Source organism: Camelus dromedarius, chromosome 34 (assembly GCF_036321535.1).
Source record: "Camelus dromedarius isolate mCamDro1 chromosome 34, mCamDro1.pat, whole genome shotgun sequence".
NCBI lineage: Eukaryota > Metazoa > Chordata > Mammalia > Artiodactyla > Camelidae > Camelus > Camelus dromedarius.
In genome coordinates this window covers 5,636,828-5,652,882 of record NC_087469.1, presented here as the reverse complement: position 1 = coordinate 5,652,882, position 16,055 = coordinate 5,636,828, and the positions used below count along the sequence as shown (strand labels likewise).

The 16,055-nt window shown below is 54.2% G+C and overlaps 1 protein-coding gene across 2 annotated transcripts; it reads left to right on the top strand.

The window, feature by feature from the left end:
- The first annotated feature begins 4,453 nt into the window (after positions 1–4,453).
- On the top strand, positions 4,454–15,718 carry TMPRSS5 (transmembrane serine protease 5). 2 transcript variants are annotated; one of them, XM_064482058.1, is made up of 13 exons: positions 4,454–4,757; positions 4,856–4,979; positions 5,339–5,437; positions 5,969–6,091; positions 7,145–7,280; positions 7,631–7,744; positions 9,108–9,151; positions 9,811–9,973; positions 10,945–11,123; positions 12,716–12,814; positions 13,287–13,429; positions 13,701–13,853; positions 14,634–15,718. In XM_064482058.1, the coding sequence occupies exons 1-13, from the start codon at positions 4,743–4,745 to the stop codon at positions 14,919–14,921; spliced, it is 1,680 nt and encodes a 559-aa protein (XP_064338128.1). In that variant the 5' UTR covers positions 4,454–4,742; the 3' UTR covers positions 14,922–15,718. The 2 variants fall into 2 exon arrangements, with proteins under 2 accessions (XP_064338128.1, XP_064338127.1); XM_064482057.1 differs by lacking the exons at positions 4,454–4,757; positions 4,856–4,979; positions 5,339–5,437; positions 9,108–9,151; positions 9,811–9,973 and having other exon boundaries at positions 6,511–7,280.
- Positions 15,719–16,055: the final 337 nt, after the last annotated feature.

Below are 16,055 nucleotides of genomic sequence, written 5' to 3'. Positions count from 1 at the left end.
TTTCCTTCCATGAGTTTACAGTTTCAGGTCTTAAATATAAGTATTTACTCAATTTTTGAATTGTTTTTGAGTATGGTGTAAGATAAGGGTCCAGTTTCATTCTTTTACATATGGCTGTCCAGTTTTCCCAACACCATTTATTGAAGAGACTATCCTTTCCCCATTGTACATTCTTGCCTCCTTAGTCACAAATTAATTGACTATGGGTTTACATCTGGGCTCTCTATTCTGTTCCCCTGGTCTATGTGTCTGTTTTTATGCCAATGCCATACTGTTTTGATTACTATAGCCTTGTAATACAGTTTGAAATCATGTTGCGTGCTACCCCCAGCTTTGTTCTTCCTTCTCAAGATTGCTTGGACAATTTGGGGTCTTTTGTGGGTCCACACAAATTTTAGGATGGTTGTTCTATTTCTATGAAAAATGCCATTGGAATTTTGATAAAGATTGCATTGATTCTGTAAATTGCTTTGGATAGTATGGACATTTTAACAACGTTAATTCTTCCAATCCATGAGCACAAAATATCTTTCCTTTTACTTGTGTCTCCTTCAATTTCTTTTAACAATATCTTATAGTTTTCAGTGTACAAGACTTTCACCTTCTTGGTTAAATTTATTTCCACATATTTTATTCTTTTTGATGCAATTATAAATGGTATCACTTTCTTAATTTCTCTTTCTGATAGTTCATTTTTAATGTACATATAGAAACACAGTAGATTTTTGTATATGGATTTTGTATCCTGGAACTTTACTGAATTCATTCATTCTAACAGTTTTTTTAATGGAGTCTTTAGGGTTTTCTAGAAAAACATCACATCATCTGCAAATAGTGATAGTTTTACTTCTTCCTTCCCAATTTGGATTCCTTTTTTTTTTTTTCTTGCCTAATTGCTAAAGCCAGGACTTCCAGTGTTGTGTTGAATAAAAGTGGTGATAGTGGACATCCTTGTCTTGTCCCTGATCTTAGAGGAAAATATCAGCTTTTCACCACTGAGTATGGGTTAGCTGTGGTCTTCATTTTTCTCTGATAAACTCTTCCCATATTGCTATAGGCCTTTGGTTAATTTCTAGAGTTCTAAAAGAGTTGATTCTGACAATTCTTTTTGGTCAGTTACCTCACTTCTATGGAGGAGAGAATTTCCAGGGTCTTTGCCATTTTCACCAGCATCATCCGTGCTGTATTTGAAATGCCTTTCTATGTAATTGTCTTCTTATTTATCAAAACTCAGCTCAAATGTCTCCTCCATTGTGGAGCCTTCCCTGGGTCCTCTGGGCAAAGGAGTCAGCCACTTTTTTATTCTCCTGTACCTCTGTGTTCATGCCTCTGTGATTTCAATTTTCACAAACTGCAGACATTTATACCCGTTCCTGTCTCTCCTCCCAGCCTACAAGCTCCTAGCCTGTGTCTCATTCATTCCCCATGCCCGGGTTAGTTCCTGACACACAGTGAGTCTTCACATCTCTAGGCTGGAGAGTATTGTCCGAGGACACCTCAGAGCCCAGCCAAGGGATTCTCAGCTCTTGCCACTGTGTCTGAGTATATGAAGAAAATAGGGAGCAAAAAGTAAAAATAAAGCCTGTGTGGGTGACGTTCAACAGTAATAATAATAGCAGTTAATATTTACTAAATAATAAATATGATAGCAGCTAATATTTACTGAATAAAATACCAGGCCAAGAGCTTTATATTCAATAGCTTATTTAACTCCAGCTTTAGCCCTAAGAGACAGGTACTATTATCCTAACTTTACAGGTGAGGCTGAGTAAGGGAGGTAGCGGGACTGGAGTTGGATGAAGGCCTGACTCTAAAGCTCAGTTCTTAACTGCCCCATCTGAGGGGTCTCGGAGAGGCATGTGGAGGAGGGGGAGCCACGCCAGCCTTCCCCTTCCCGGGGATCCGTCTGCCTCTTTGACTAAAGGACTGTGGCTCCCAGGTGTGTCTGGCCCATCCTGGGCTCAGCTGGGCCCCTTGTGCTCTGAAGCTCCTGCAGTCACTGGCCCCGAGGGCAGCTGGGCCGAGAGGCCCCACCTCCCTGCATTGGGGTGACAGGTGCAGCCCCGAGAAGAGAGGTGACAGTGATTCCCCCATCACCGTCCCAGTTCCAGCCCGATGACAGCCCCAGACTGCTGGGAAAGCCAACCCACGCAGAGGCGAGACACAGTCCCGAGGGCTCAGAAACGTTTCAGCAAATGCTAATATCAGTCTCTCGAATCCAGCCCTGTCAGCAGGAAGGGGGGGCTGTGTTCGCACGCATGGGGCACACTTTTTGGCCCAAGGGACCTGGTTGCTAAGCAGCAGTAGCTGGCCTCCCCTCCTCCCCATAACCTTTTTCTCTGCTTCTAAGCTTCCAGTTAGCAAACGGGAGGGGCTGAGGCTGCCCAGCCCAGCCTAACCCATGGTCGCCTTTCCTGCAACAAGAGGTCTATTCATGGTTTCTGAGCGGAGTTCATTGTCTCTCTGGGTGTGTGTGTGTGTGTAGGGGGGTGATGAAGGGAGGAGCCATGTGTGAACTAGGGAAGCCTCACCCTCCAACCAACTGGCCGGGTTATTTATCAATGCTGATCCAAGACCAGGAGCAGAACGCTGCCCAGCAGACCCTGAGGCTTTACATCACTGCCACTGGCCCCTATGGTAAGGCTGCACCTCTGTGCCATTCTGATCGGGCCTCTCTCTCTTTCTACCCTGACCCTTGACCCCACCCTTGGGATGCTCGGCTCTTGGAAAAAGCCTTCTCTGGCAGTTCCTGTGCAGGGACTAGATCCTAGAGGGGACCCTGTGTGGCCAACCTGCTGGCTTTGTTTTCCCGCGGGGCTGACTTATTCCCCACTCTTGTCCCCTACGTGCCTAGCCAGGTGCTCTAATCACGGGCAGTGCTTAGCAAATCATGGCTACATTGAAATCCTACTCAAAGGGGGGACCAGGAAGTCCTGTGGCATCAAGACCATTTTCCTAGGCTAACCACGTGAGCTGGGACAGGTGAGTGTCGAGGTGGGGCAGCACTCGAGGTGAGGCCAGTTTGTTCAGAGGCTGAACTTCAAGCCAGGCTCCCTGAGCGTGCCCTGGAATCCTCCTCTCTGGACCAAGCCATGTAGCCTGGGTAGGGTGGTCTGCAGAGAAGACGGGAGTTACTTCAACTTTAGGGGGCTCTGTCTACTTTACTGGATTATAAATTCATTGAAGAAAGAATCCAGAGCTTATACATATTTCACTTTATATATTATATTAGTATATATTATTATACTTAATACTTGCGTTGTACTTTATAAAACACTCTCAATCACATAACCTTGTTTAGTTTCTTCCTCCCTCCCTCCCTCCCTCCACTATGTGCCTCCCTCCATCCCTCCTTCCCTCCATTTCTTCCTTCCTTCCTCTTTCCCTTGCATTTAATATGCATTAACTGAATTTCCACATTGTGCTGGGCCTTGAGCTAGACCCTGGGATTTCTAGACCAGAGAGGAAGGAGAGAGAGAAGGAAATGAGCATAGTATTGGGTCACAGTTGTGGCCATGTGGTTTGAAGAAAGCTTCCAGGAAAAACGGCATTTGAGCTGAGTTAGTATGTGGGGAAGGGGACAGCAGGTGACACGCCTCCGTGGTGTGAGAGCGAAGGCACTGAGGACAGGCACGTCTGTTAATACGACCCTGAGTTCTGCTGTGGAGGAGTTAGTGCTGGCAGGTGAGGATGGAGAGGGGAGGAAGGGTTAGATCACAGAGGATGCTGTGATTCATGCCAGGAAGCTTTGAATTTATCCCAAAGGTTACAAAGATCATTGGACACTTTAAATGTGGGGTTAACTTGCTCCTGTTTGCGTTTTAGAAAGATTGCTGTGGTGGAGAAGGAATGGAGATGAGGGCCAGAGCGGGGTGGGGAGCTATTCACTGGGGAGCAGGTGCTATCGCTCTTGTTTCATAAATGAGAAAATTGAAGTTTGGAGGGTTGATGAGTTGTCAAGTTCACATAGTAGGCTGTAGACCGAGCTTTGAACCACTGGCCCAATGTTTTTGCCAAGATCTTATTTTCCACGACTCCTCTTCATGGTACATGAACCTCAGGCACATGTGTGACTCACCCCACCCTCTGCCTTCTTACCCCCACGCCTTTGCCTCTTCAGTCCTCTTTCGCGGGAACGCCCAATGCCCCTACAGGCCAGTTCAAACCCTATTCATCTATAACAGCCTGTCTCAGAGGCTGCCCCTTCCAGGAAGCCTTCCTTGGTCTCCCCAACAAGAAGTAAGCTCTGCTTTTGAATTCCACTGGTAGTTGAACTGAGCTTTTCTTCTGTCACTGAACATGGGCCACTTTGCTTATGTGACTTATCTTTAGGACTCATGCAAATTCTTTGAGGCGGTGGTGATGGCGGTCCATGTTCACTGACCTTGAACTCCTTCCGAATCCCCCACCATGGCTGTGCACTTGGGCTAGACACTGTGTACTGGGGGAAAGAACGGATGGTTCACTGGGGAGGAGCACCTCTTCCTCTGAGACAGGAGGGAGTGAGGAAGGCTGGGGTTGTAGGGGCTGAGGAGGGATGCTGAGGGACTCAGAGGGTGCCCTCCACACTAGCGGGAGGCAGGGTGAGGGGGTGGTGAAGAGTGTGGGCTTTGGAGCTGGCCTCATCTAGGCTCAGGTCTCTGCCCTGACACTGGCTGTGAGAGGAAGGTGGGTGGGGTTAGGGGCCTCAGGAGAGCAGGGAGGCCTGACAGGCATCTGTGGGAACACACAGAGTCCCCAAGATGGATAAAAGGCTTGTAAGTGGCAATGAGGGCACGGCCAGGGTCACTGAAGGGGGACGCATGGTGGGTGTTGACTCCTCTCCTTGGTGAGTCACTGGCAGCTATTTCCCCAGGGCCTGATGCCGGACGGCCCGGCCCCCATGGAGGCTCCGTATGCAGAGGAGGGCCCAGGACCCGGGATCTTCAGAGCAGAACCAGGAGACCAGCTACGGAGGCTGGAGGCCCAGCAGCAACCCAGTAAGCCAGATGGGGCGGTAGGGGAATGACAGGGTGGGGGCAGTGAAGGGACAGTGTTCCTACGTCCCCCAGATTCTCTTTCCCCCATATCTTCCTAGGTCAGCCTTAAGTGGCTGATGGCAGGAGGCTGTCTCACTATTTATCCCAGACCTGCTCGATTGGGCTCTGAGGGCTCCAGTGATCAGAGCCCTGCCCCTGACTCATCCCAGGATGATGGGGCAGAGAGAGGCGGGCTGGGGCAGCAGGCGAACTCCTGTCCTGACTGGGTGGCTGCCTGGCCCCAGCGTGGCACCTCAGGGTGGAGTGAGGCTGGCAGGCAGGAGCAGGGCCCCTAGACTCTCCTCTGTCCTCCCCCGCAGGCTCCCGGGCAGGGCGCTGGCGTACAGGGCGGCGCGGCTGTGCAGTGCTGGGAGCCCTGGGGCTGCTGGCTGGTGCGAGCTTGGGCTCGTGGCTTCTAGGTCAGTGCTGGGACCTCAGTGGTTGGGAGGGACAAAGGACAGGATCTAGGGGGTGCTGGGAGAGAGGAGCAGGTGCCAAGCAGGTGTTAGGGGCGGGCGGATGGGCGAGCATCTTTTCCATCCACTCTGAGTAGATGGCAAGTGGAGGAGGGGTGAGGTCCACAGGAGGGACTCAGGCTCTACATAAAGAAGAATGTTTTAGTCCTGCGGTGAGAAATGTGCTCTGGTGGGGTTAGGGGCCCCAGGAGAGCAGGGAGGCCTGCGGGATGATCCAGGGAGGCCCTAGTCAAACTTTTTCCAGAGATCTTTCCTGGTCAGAGAGTGACAGAGTCAGAGAGAGATCTGCCTGTCTTCTGTGTGTTGCGTGCGGACGCGCCTAAGGCGGGGTGGTGATGCGGGGTCCCCAGGAGGCTGCTTCTGCCTCCCTCTGCTGCAGGGGTCTTATCCTGCTCCTTGGCCCCTTCCTGTAGGAATCCTTTCCTTCCCCCAGCCTTTTCACGGTGACCCTCTTCCTGCCTTTGTCCTCTGAAGTGCTCTACCTGTGGCCAGCTGCCTCTCAGCCCGTTCCCGGGAACTTGCAGGATGAGGAGATGACCTTGAACTGCTCAGAGGCCAGTGGTGAGGAAGCCCTGCGACCCTCGCTTCCCAGAGCAGGTGGGCCACACCCCCAAGGCTGGGAGACTCCCACCCCAGCTGCTGTACGGCTCTGAGATCCTCCCTTCTGACTGGGGGCCAGAGGACCAACGTGAAGGGCCAGGAGTTCACTGTCATTCCCCTGTGTCTCCGTAGTGTGAGGGTGGTGACACGATCCAGCCTTGAAGAGTTGAGCTCTGAGTTTAGGGCTTCCAGCCCTCCCTGGGGACTGTCTTTAACTCTAGCTGGGGCATAGCCAAGAGCCCAGGCTGGCAGGAGAGATGGCGACTTGCCATTTGGGGCTGAGTAAGCCAGCAGGTGTGTGTGGGGGGGATGGGAGAGCCAGTGTGTGGCTGGCCAGGGTCTTTGGTAGAGGGCTGGGGACATCATTCCACATTGTCTCCCCCTCCCCAACCCCAATCTTGTCCCCTCCCCTCCAGGTAAGAGTTGAGGATCAGAAGATACCATGCTGCCAAGGCTGGGGTTAGACTCAGTCACAGAGGTTAGCTGGGACAGCCTGGAGCTGCCTTTGGCTAGCTGTGTGTGCCTTTGGGTAAGTTACTTCTTTGAGCCGCCATTTCCTTCTCCATGAAACGCGGTAAAAAATATTCACTGCACCAAGTTGTAAGCTTAATAATAGCATAATATATGAGAGTTTAGCCTGGAAAAAGCAGATGCTCAATAAATGGCGACCATCGCTAGTACTGTCACAAGATTTGAAACGTGGGTCCATCACTTGCAGATTCTGTGACCTTAAACAGGTCGCTCAACCTCCGCGCCTTAATTTCCTCTGCAGAGCAGGGAAGATGGGAATTCTCACCCCACAGGACTGCTGTGACACTTTGCGATGGAGCATGTTTGAAAGCACTTGGTTAAAACACAGAACTAAAATTCTGTGCAAAGAGGGGTTGTGTATTCTCAGAACTGGCCGGATCCCTGGGGAGCATCTGGGTGACCCAGATGCTGTCATGAAGGCATCTTCGAGTCCCTCCATAGCCAGGTCCGGCTTGCCCTGCCCACACCGCCCTTCCATCCAGCCGCAGGTGGGATGTGGCTTTGATGCTGTGGTTTCAGTATCTTTCAGAATAAACACCGAGGACTTCTTTCTGGAAGTGCAGGTGAGGGCCCGGCCAGGCTGGCTCCTGGTCTGCCACGAGGGCTGGAGCTCTGCCTTGGGGGTGCGGATCTGCCGGAGCCTCGGGCATCTCAGGTAACTGGGGCCAGACCCGGGGCCTGGGGAGGGTGGAGGGCTGGTGGGTGGGGTGAGGGGCAGTGGAGACCTCTATCAGCCTGTCAGCATCAAAGTACTCAGGAAATGGCAAGAGGTCATTCTGGTCATCTCCTGGCCCCTGGGCATGACGGTACCCCAGCCTGTTTCTCTCCTTTGCACATCCCTGCTTTTTAACAATTATGAATCCCAGAAGAGGTCATTGTCAAAGTCTTGCTCAGTCACTATCCTGGTACCATATCTCCCGCACATTCTGGTTATGATTAACCCCCATCTCTCGTGCTGCAGTTTAAAGCCCATTTCCTCCTGTTCTGTTCCTTTCTCCTGCCAAGACTCACTCACGACAAGGCAGTGAACCTGTCTGACATCAGGCTGAACAGCTCCAGGGAGTTTGCCCAGCTCTCTCCTAGACTGGAAGGCCTCCTGGAGGAGGTGTGGCAGCCCAGGTAGGGCTTCTCATGAAGCTGAGCGATGCCCCTCGTTTCCTAGTGAACAAGCCAGGAAAAAATCTTCCCAACATGGGACCCTGGTGGCCAGGACACTGGAGGTGTAAACAGGACGACAAAGGGGGACATTTCCCAATTGGAAATTACTAACTCAGTTCATAGGAGCCCTGCCCGTCAGAGTTTCACACACGTTATCCTATCCGCCCCTCACAAGAACGGCAGGATTGGGTGTTATTGTTAGAGGATTTGAAATGGTACTCTGATTCCCATTTTACAAGTAGGGAAACTGAGGCTCAGTGAGGTCAAGGGCTTTGTGCAAAGCCACAGAACTGATAAACAGTCAAGCCAAGTCTTGAAACCAGGCTCCTGGCTCCAAGCTAGTGCCCTCTCACCCCTGCTGCACCTTTTTTGGAAAGTCTGGCATCTCAAGAGAGAGACAGTTGATGGCTTGGAACCTAGAGACCCTCCAGAGAAGAGGGCTCTGGGATGGACCCTTCCTCAAATCCTGGGGGCGGGTGCAAGCTGAGCAGGTCTTTGCCCTGCCTGGGTGTCCTAAGCTTTCCGGCAGCCTCCTGCCATCCCTGCATCGCCTTTCCCGTCTGAACCTCCGGCCCCTGCTGTCCAGCTCCTGTCCCCCCCTGAGAGTCCATCAGGGGAATGTGGCTGCCAATGAGGGAGGCTCAAAATGCATCCCTGTCTTGGATACCTGACCAGGCAAAGGGAAGGAGGGCTAGGATGGACTCCACCAGGAGACTGGAGGGCCGTGGGTATGGGAAACGAAGAAACTGAGGACCCAGACACTGGGCTGCTGGGGCAAGAGATGAGTAAAGAAAGAGAAGAGGGCTTTGGTCCGAAAGAACTTGAGGTTTATGCTAAGAAAGAGGAGGGGAGAGAGAAGAGCCGGCGTATGAGCGCACGTGGCCAGGAAAAGGGCTGGGGATGTCGAGTCAGCTTAGGGAGGAGGATGGGGCCAAGAACCCTGTCCACTCAGTGACTCGTTTATCCTCTCAGCCACTGAGCACACATTTACGCAGGGGCCTGAGTGGGAACAGCCAGATTTTCACATCTGTGAATACTCTATTTGTGACTTTGGGCCCTGTGCAAATCGACCCCAGAGGACCACGATGTCCTGCGTGCCTGGGGCCATTGGGCAGAGGGTGCCTTGCTGGCCAGGACACCTGCTATGAGGAAGGGCCTTGGGGCTTGGGTGGAGGCAGGAGGCAGATGGCTGTCGCTCTGGGAGAGGCCACCTCCGCTCCCCCCAACAACTACCCCCTCCTCCACGCCCTCAGGTGGGTGTGCGGCCTTGGGTGCCCCCCCCCACCCCGCCCAGCTGCTTGCTTGCGCCGCCTCTGTTTCACAGGGACAGCTGCACTTCCGGTCAAATTGTCTCCCTCAAATGCTCTGGTGAGTCCTGTCCTGGGTCCAGGAAGGTGGCGATGGGAGGAGGGCTCTCCCGGAGGGTGAGAGAGCCGCATGGAGAGGCTCAGCCGGGTCTGGAGTGGGGTTCCCTACCCGCCTGCCCACCTGCCTGCTGGGTGCCTACTTGCAGACACAATTCTGCCCAAGCAGAGCCGTGTCTCAGCCTCTGTCACGTCCCCCACCAGCCGCTGGTCTGGGCAGGTGACCTCCTTGCTTTGCTGCCTGCCCTGGCCCCTGACACTCACCCCTCTTCTTCTGAAGAGCCCCAGAGATGGAGTAGCAGCTTCTGGAGACTAAGGACGGTGGGGAACAAGGGGCCACATGGGAGACAGTCTGTGGTGTTGCTTTCACCCGTCTTCCCAGTCCCGTAGCCGTCTTGTCATCTGTCCTTTGTGCATCCGTCCACGCACCAGTATCTGACCCCTCCTACGGGACAGATATTTTCTTAGGTATTGGGGCTCTGTAGATAATGCAGCCACCGTCCCTGCCCTCAGCAGGCTCATAGCCTGAGCTCACGTGCTCAGGACCAGGAGTCATGAGCGGGGGCCGTCCACGCCGCGGGGCCACACTCCCGACAGTTAGCAGCACCGTGCCGACATCCGCCTGTCTTCCTCTCCATCTCGCTGGTGCTTGTCTGTCTGCAGAGTGTGGGGCCAGGCCCCTGGCTTCCCGGATAGTCGGCGGGCAGGCGGTGGCTCCCGGACGCTGGCCCTGGCAGGCCAGCGTGGCCCTGGGCTCCCGGCACACGTGCGGGGGCTCCGTGCTGGCCCCGCGCTGGGTGGTGACGGCGGCGCACTGTGTGCACAGGCAAGTCTGGGGAGGAGAGCGCCTCCGACGCCTCTTCTGTTTGGCTGTTGCTACGTCCTGTCTAAGATGTCCTTGTCCAACTGCCTGCCTCCCATGTCTGCTGCGCGTGGGCGCCGGTGGTGTTTGTGAACTTCTCCCTGTGCAGTGCCAAGAACAGCTTTGTTTGAATAGCCCTAATAATACAAATACTCTCTAGAAATAATACAAATATTTTTTAGAATATTTAGATTTAGGATATTTAGATTTGTTCGGGTTTTCAGCTTTTAAAATGCTCTCACGCTCCCAGCACTCCCTGATCACCACTGTAATTAAATCATTTCCCATGTGATTATTTGTTGAACGTCCTTCTCCCCCTTTAGACTGGAAGGTCCACGGGAACAGCGACTCTGTCTTGTTTCTCACTGAATCCAGCCCCTTTGTCGGTCTGTCCACCGCCTCGTCCCCGTGGCCTAGGACAGTCCTGGAATATAGCAGGGGCTTAATAACTACTGGTTGGAAGGAATGAATGAGCTCCTCAGCTCTCTTCTTTGGTGGCGGGCAGGGCAGAGAGCGTAAGCCTCATCTTACAGCGAGGATGCTGAGGCCGGGAGGGCTGAAGCCCCTCCCCGAGAGCAGAGCTAGGAAGGGGGAGACAGGACCCATGGAAGCTTCACTGCCTTGGCTGAGAGTTACCGTCTCACACAGGGCCTTCCCATTTGTCGTAAAACCTGGCGGGGGGTTATGCAGGAGAGGTGGGGGGTGGTTGTAGATACCCCATAACTGTCTCACTTCGCTCTCCATCAGTGCCTGAGCATTTATTAAGCACCTACTGCATGCCCAGGGTCTTGCCAGCTGCTAGGGGGATTCTGAGAGGCCCAGTGATGGGGCCCCACCAATAGCCTCGCTGGCAGCTCCCTCCACCCACCGCCTCATTTACATCAGCCTCTTCAGCCCCTCCCTTCCCGGGGGCTCAGCGTGGCTCCTGTGTGCAGTTTCAGGCTGTCCCGCCTGTCCAGCTGGCGGGTCCACGTAGGGCTGGTCAGCCACAGCACGGTCAGGCCACACCAGGGGGCTCTGGTGGAGCGGATCATCGCCCACCCGCTCTACAGCGCCCAGACCCACGACTACGACGTGGCCCTCCTGCAGCTCCGGACCCCACTCCACTTCTCAGGTGAGGCTGCGGTGAGAGGAGCAGGCGCCGGGGAAAGGCGGAGAGGCAGGCTGGTTTCTAAGATTTCCTCGAGCTGGGAACCTTAAAACCTTCACTTCGCTTGGTAGCTGTCGTGCGCTCTGGCATCACCTGGCCCTGAGGTGGCCCTGACTCTTCCATGTAATCCTTTGGGGACAAACATTCTGGCCCTTTTCACAGCCGGGCTGCAGGTGGGATGCGTTTTGAGGTCCCAAAGAGGAGCATCACAGTTTCTCCATCTCCTGCAGGCTGCTCCAGCCTGGTCCCCAGGCTGGTGCCAGGTCCCAGCCAGGCCAGAGTTAAGAATAGTTAACTAGATAGTTAACAGTATCACAGTTAATAACTAGAACCTTGTTATGGTTAATAAGATTTCCTTTACCAAATATGCTTTCATCCAATCCTCATAACAGCCCCGAAAGGGAGAGGAGGCAGGTGTATACAGATAAGGATGCTGGCGTTCAGTGAGGGAAGTGACTCTCTTCAAGTTCACGAGGTAGACAGCCCCCCGGCCAGGGCTTCTCCCCCACAGCATCTCCCCTAGAAGGGCGGCTCTGCCACCCGCACAGGCCAGCTGCACTCACCTACATACACACACACTCACACTCGCGGAAACACACACACACGTGTGCGTGCCCTCAGATGCTCACACGCTCATGCAAGGCTCACAGGGGTACGCATGCACGCTCATTCCTATGCGTACATAGCCACGCCACACACACGCACACTCACAAACACTCAGCACGCCTCCCTCCCGTTGCTACCTGGAGCCTTGGGTTTCCCGAACCACAGTTGCTGTTGTCTCTGCCCTGTTGTTCAACAATGAACACTTCTAAAGTGACTTAAATGTATTTAAAGGGAAACTTTAGGTTACACCCTAACTAGAGAACCCATATGACTAACAGTAAATAATAACCACAAAATAATAATAATCACGACAAATAATCACCACCGAAATGCAGAGAGTGCACAAAGGCACTCTCAAGTCGCAGCTCCAAGCTGTCCTCTGCAGAGCGGCCCTGCCCGGGGCGCCGTCTCCCTGCTTCGCGGGGGCGCACAGACAGGAACAGAGCAGCAGCCGGAGCTGTTCTCCTTGGTGCAGTCGAGGGGCTGAAAGAGAACTGGAGAGGGAATTCTTTCTCCCAGTGAGGCGGTGTTTATCTCATGGCATGTCTACTCACTACTTAAAATCAGGTTTGGGCTACACCTCATTGGACCAGTTGGAACAATGCCCCAGGGGGGTCCAAACACCCTGAGGAAAATCTAAAACAGGTCATCATTAGGAGAGATTAGGAAGGAATTTCCACACCCCCTCAGTCCCAGGTCGGGGGTGCTCAGTGTGGACATCGCCCAGCCTCGGGTGCCCCATGAGCTGCGGTTTCCACACTGTCCTCTGTGTGCATGGTGCCCCTCCGGTGGTACAGCGCATGCGTGACCTGCCCAGTGGTACAGGAGGCTGGAACCAAGACAAGGAGGGGGCAAGGATGTCTGCCAGGCCTGCTCTTTTCCCAGCCTCAGGGGGAGGGAGGCCTGAGTGGGGCCCAGGACCCCCGCCAGACACCACACACTCTCCACAGACACCGTGGGTGCCGTGTGCCTGCCGGCTGAAGACCAAGATTTTCCGAGGGGCTCTCAGTGTTGGGTGTCTGGCTGGGGCCACACTGACCCCAGCCACAGTGAGTCAGCTCCCAGGGCTCTGGATGCAAAAGGGGTGGGGGGTGGGGGTCATCCTTCCCTAACGTGAGGCACCTCCACCTCCCACCGCCTCCTCCCCTGGCCACAGGGCAGTGCCAGGCCCCTCCTCCTCTGGCATCACCTTTGGCCAGACCTGTGGGCCCGTCTTCCTTGCCTGCATCTTTCTGGGGGAACAACCCCATGTTTCCCCCAAACCCAGGCCCTTGCTTCCCCTTCCCTTGTCCTGGGAGCTCCAGGGCCTTGGCATCGGGTTGTATATGTGAGGTCTGCTCCTCCTCATTCCCTGCCCCCAGGTCGGACAGACCCCTGCCTCCTTGCCCAGAGTCCACAGCTCCCACCCTGGGACCCCTTCTTTGGGTCTCCGTGTCTCCCGGGCCTCTAACCCCCTCTTGCTGCTCTGCCTTCCTGGGGCCTGGCTCCGTGTCCCTCCATCTCTGCTTCTGCCTCCTGCAGCCCACAGCTCGGACATGCTCCAGGACACGATGGTGCCCCTGCTCAGCACCCAGCTCTGCAACAGCTCTTGCGTGTACAGTGGGGCCCTCACACCCCGCATGCTGTGTGCGGGCTACCTGGACGGGAGGGCGGATGCGTGCCAGGTGCGGCAGCCAGGGGCCTGGGGCGGGGTGGGCAGGGTGTGCGGGGCTGGTAGAGGGGTGTGGGACTGAACATCCTCTCTAGGAGTGGGGAGCGCCCAGGCAAGTTGGCTGTGTGCTGAGGGTTTAGGAGGGCGAGACAAGATGGGATCCATCCTGGAAGCAGGATGGTGTGGAATCTACGGTGCGCTCCCTGCCCTGGGGCGGCCTGGCTCCCCTCCCCCAGGAAGGACTCACTGCTTGTTTCTCTTGTCCTGGTGCCTGGATCCCTCAGGGGGATAGCGGGGGCCCCCTGGTGTGCCTGGACGGGGGCACATGGCGCCTGGTGGGGGTGGTCAGCTGGGGCCACGGCTGCGCGGAGCCCAACCACCCCGGCGTCTACGCCAAGATCGCCGAGTTCCTGGACTGGATCCACGACACCACGCAGGTGAATGTGGGGCCAGGTGGGGCAGACCTGTTTGTAGAGGACCCAACCCTCGGAAATCGTGACCTCTTAGGCCTGGGCCCGCCTGGGGGCTGGGGAATGTCCCCAGAGTGGGAGGGGGAAGAGGTGACACTTCTAACATTGAATCCATTTGATCAGTTTAACCATTTACTCCGGAAAAGTAGACCTGATTTTGTAGCCCAGATCTGCCGTTTCCTGTTGATTCTGGCAAATTCCTGACCTTGGTCATAACCATCGTGGCTGCCTTGTGTGCTAGTATATGTGATGATCACATGAGGTCAGGCCTGCCCAGTGCTGGCTCAGAGTGAGTGACCCTGGTGTTATTATGTCTCTACTTAGGACCATTACTCATCCCTGGGCGTGCCTGCCCTCCCTGCACTAGGGAGAGAGCTCAGTTTAGGAGCTTGGGTTCAGCGAAAATCAATTCTGTGTGCTCTGGGTGGGCCACTTGCCTTCATCTGTGCGGTGGGAGAGCCAAGTGAGAGAATACGTACAGAAGCGCATCATTTGTATGAAGTACTTCACCAACGCAGGGCGTGACAATGGGAAAGGCTCAGCGCAGGTGGTAGATGATAAACTTTGGAGTTTGCAGGGGACACAGGCATTCATCTTCTCATTCAAACCTTCTAAAAAAACCGGGGGGAGCAGATAGCTTAGCCCCATTCTATAGCAGCGGAAAGGAAGGCTCTGGACGGTTAAGTGGTGTCTTACAGTGAAAGCGACCCGGCTGATGGATGGTGGATCAGCTCCTTTCTCTTTCAGCCCAGGACCGCTTCCTCCAGTCCTGTTGTCTCCTCCATCTCACCGCATACCAGCCTCATGTTTCCTGGGGTCTCTGGCAGGTCGACTAGATGGAGAAGGAGCAGCAGCCCTGGATGCAGAAGCCATGGATCTCTTATCACTGCACAGGAGACAGTCACCACCCATGGGCCAGCCTCTGGGCCACAGGGCCTCTCCCCTCGGGCCCTGATTTCCAGCCCCTCTGTCTCATCAGAGAGCCTCAGTGACAGGAGAGATGCTGGGCCAGGGTTGGGAGGGTGGGGGATCTGAGGGGTCGGGGGAGGAGCTGGAGGGGAAGAGGTGCTGGCAGCAGCTGGGAGCATGCCCTTCTGCCCCCTCCCCTCCCCAGCTCTTGTGCACATCTTTTGGGAGGCTGCTCAGGAATGCCCTGGGTCTGCCTTCTCCCTGTGCCCTCAGGTGGGGGAAGTGTCTCCGTAGAAGCCCAGGCTGGGACGCTCCTGGGCAGATGGGGTCAACCCAGGTTAAGCCCATGGAGTCAGGATCCTCCCAACTCTCCTGTCGATCTCACCTACTTCCTGCCCTCACCTGGCTCTGGCTGGCCTTGCTGGGGCAGGGGGCACTGTAAGAACACTCTGGTTGGTGCTGGAATTGGATGTAGGTTTTAAAATGACAGTTCTGTGAACTGGTCCAAGGACTTCCTGTATTAAAGTGAAGTGATGTATGGTCTTGGTCGCATCCTCCTTCCAACCCCACTTCGCTTTCTCACAGACACATTAAGGGGTAGTAGAATTACAATTGTCCTCCCATACATGTTTCTTAAAGCTCTGGAACTGATTGCTGCTCATCTCTCAAGAATTTTGGCATATACCCATTTATATAATTCTTTACATCTGTTAAAGCTGCATGTACTGATTGGCCACAGAAAGCCCCAGCCGTCCCGGGGCTCTGATGCTGCAAGTGTGACTGTCACTGAGTCAGAGCTCCCTCGGGGAGGGTGTTCCCCTCAAGACCCCCCTCTCCTTAGCTCTCCTTTCAGAACTGAGCCTTCCGGCTCAGGGAGGTGTTTTTCTGCACTTCTGCCCAGTTAGCATTTTCCTCATTAAGCTTCCCCCCAACTCTCTCCTCTCTAGCAATTAAAATGCAATTGGCATCTTGTTTCTAAAAACTGCAATGAATTTTTTATGGTGCTTACCCAAGGAAATGCAATTAGCGCTCAGCAATAACACAACTTTTTTGTGAGTTTATCAGCTTTTTTTTTTTTTTGAGGGGGTATTACAAATGAATATTCATTCCTGGAGGGTCGGCTTCCTTTGCATGAAGGGCACTAAAAAAAAAAGGGCCTCAATCTACAGTTGTTTTATTACCTGGGGAAGTGGTTGCTGGGAGTTCGCTGCCAGACTGCAGAAGCAGTGTGGGAGAGGCCCTGGCAGGTGGCAGCCAGCC

Excerpts from the sequence above, each read along its gene's own strand:
- TMPRSS5 (XM_064482058.1), top strand. Across the intron at positions 5,438-5,968 it reads CTTGGGCTCGTGGCTTCTAG|TGCTCTACCTGTGGCCAGCT; the intron begins GTCAGTGCTGGG and ends TGTCCTCTGAAG. Across the intron at positions 13,854-14,633 it reads GGATCCACGACACCACGCAG|CCCAGGACCGCTTCCTCCAG; the intron begins GTGAATGTGGGG and ends TTTCTCTTTCAG.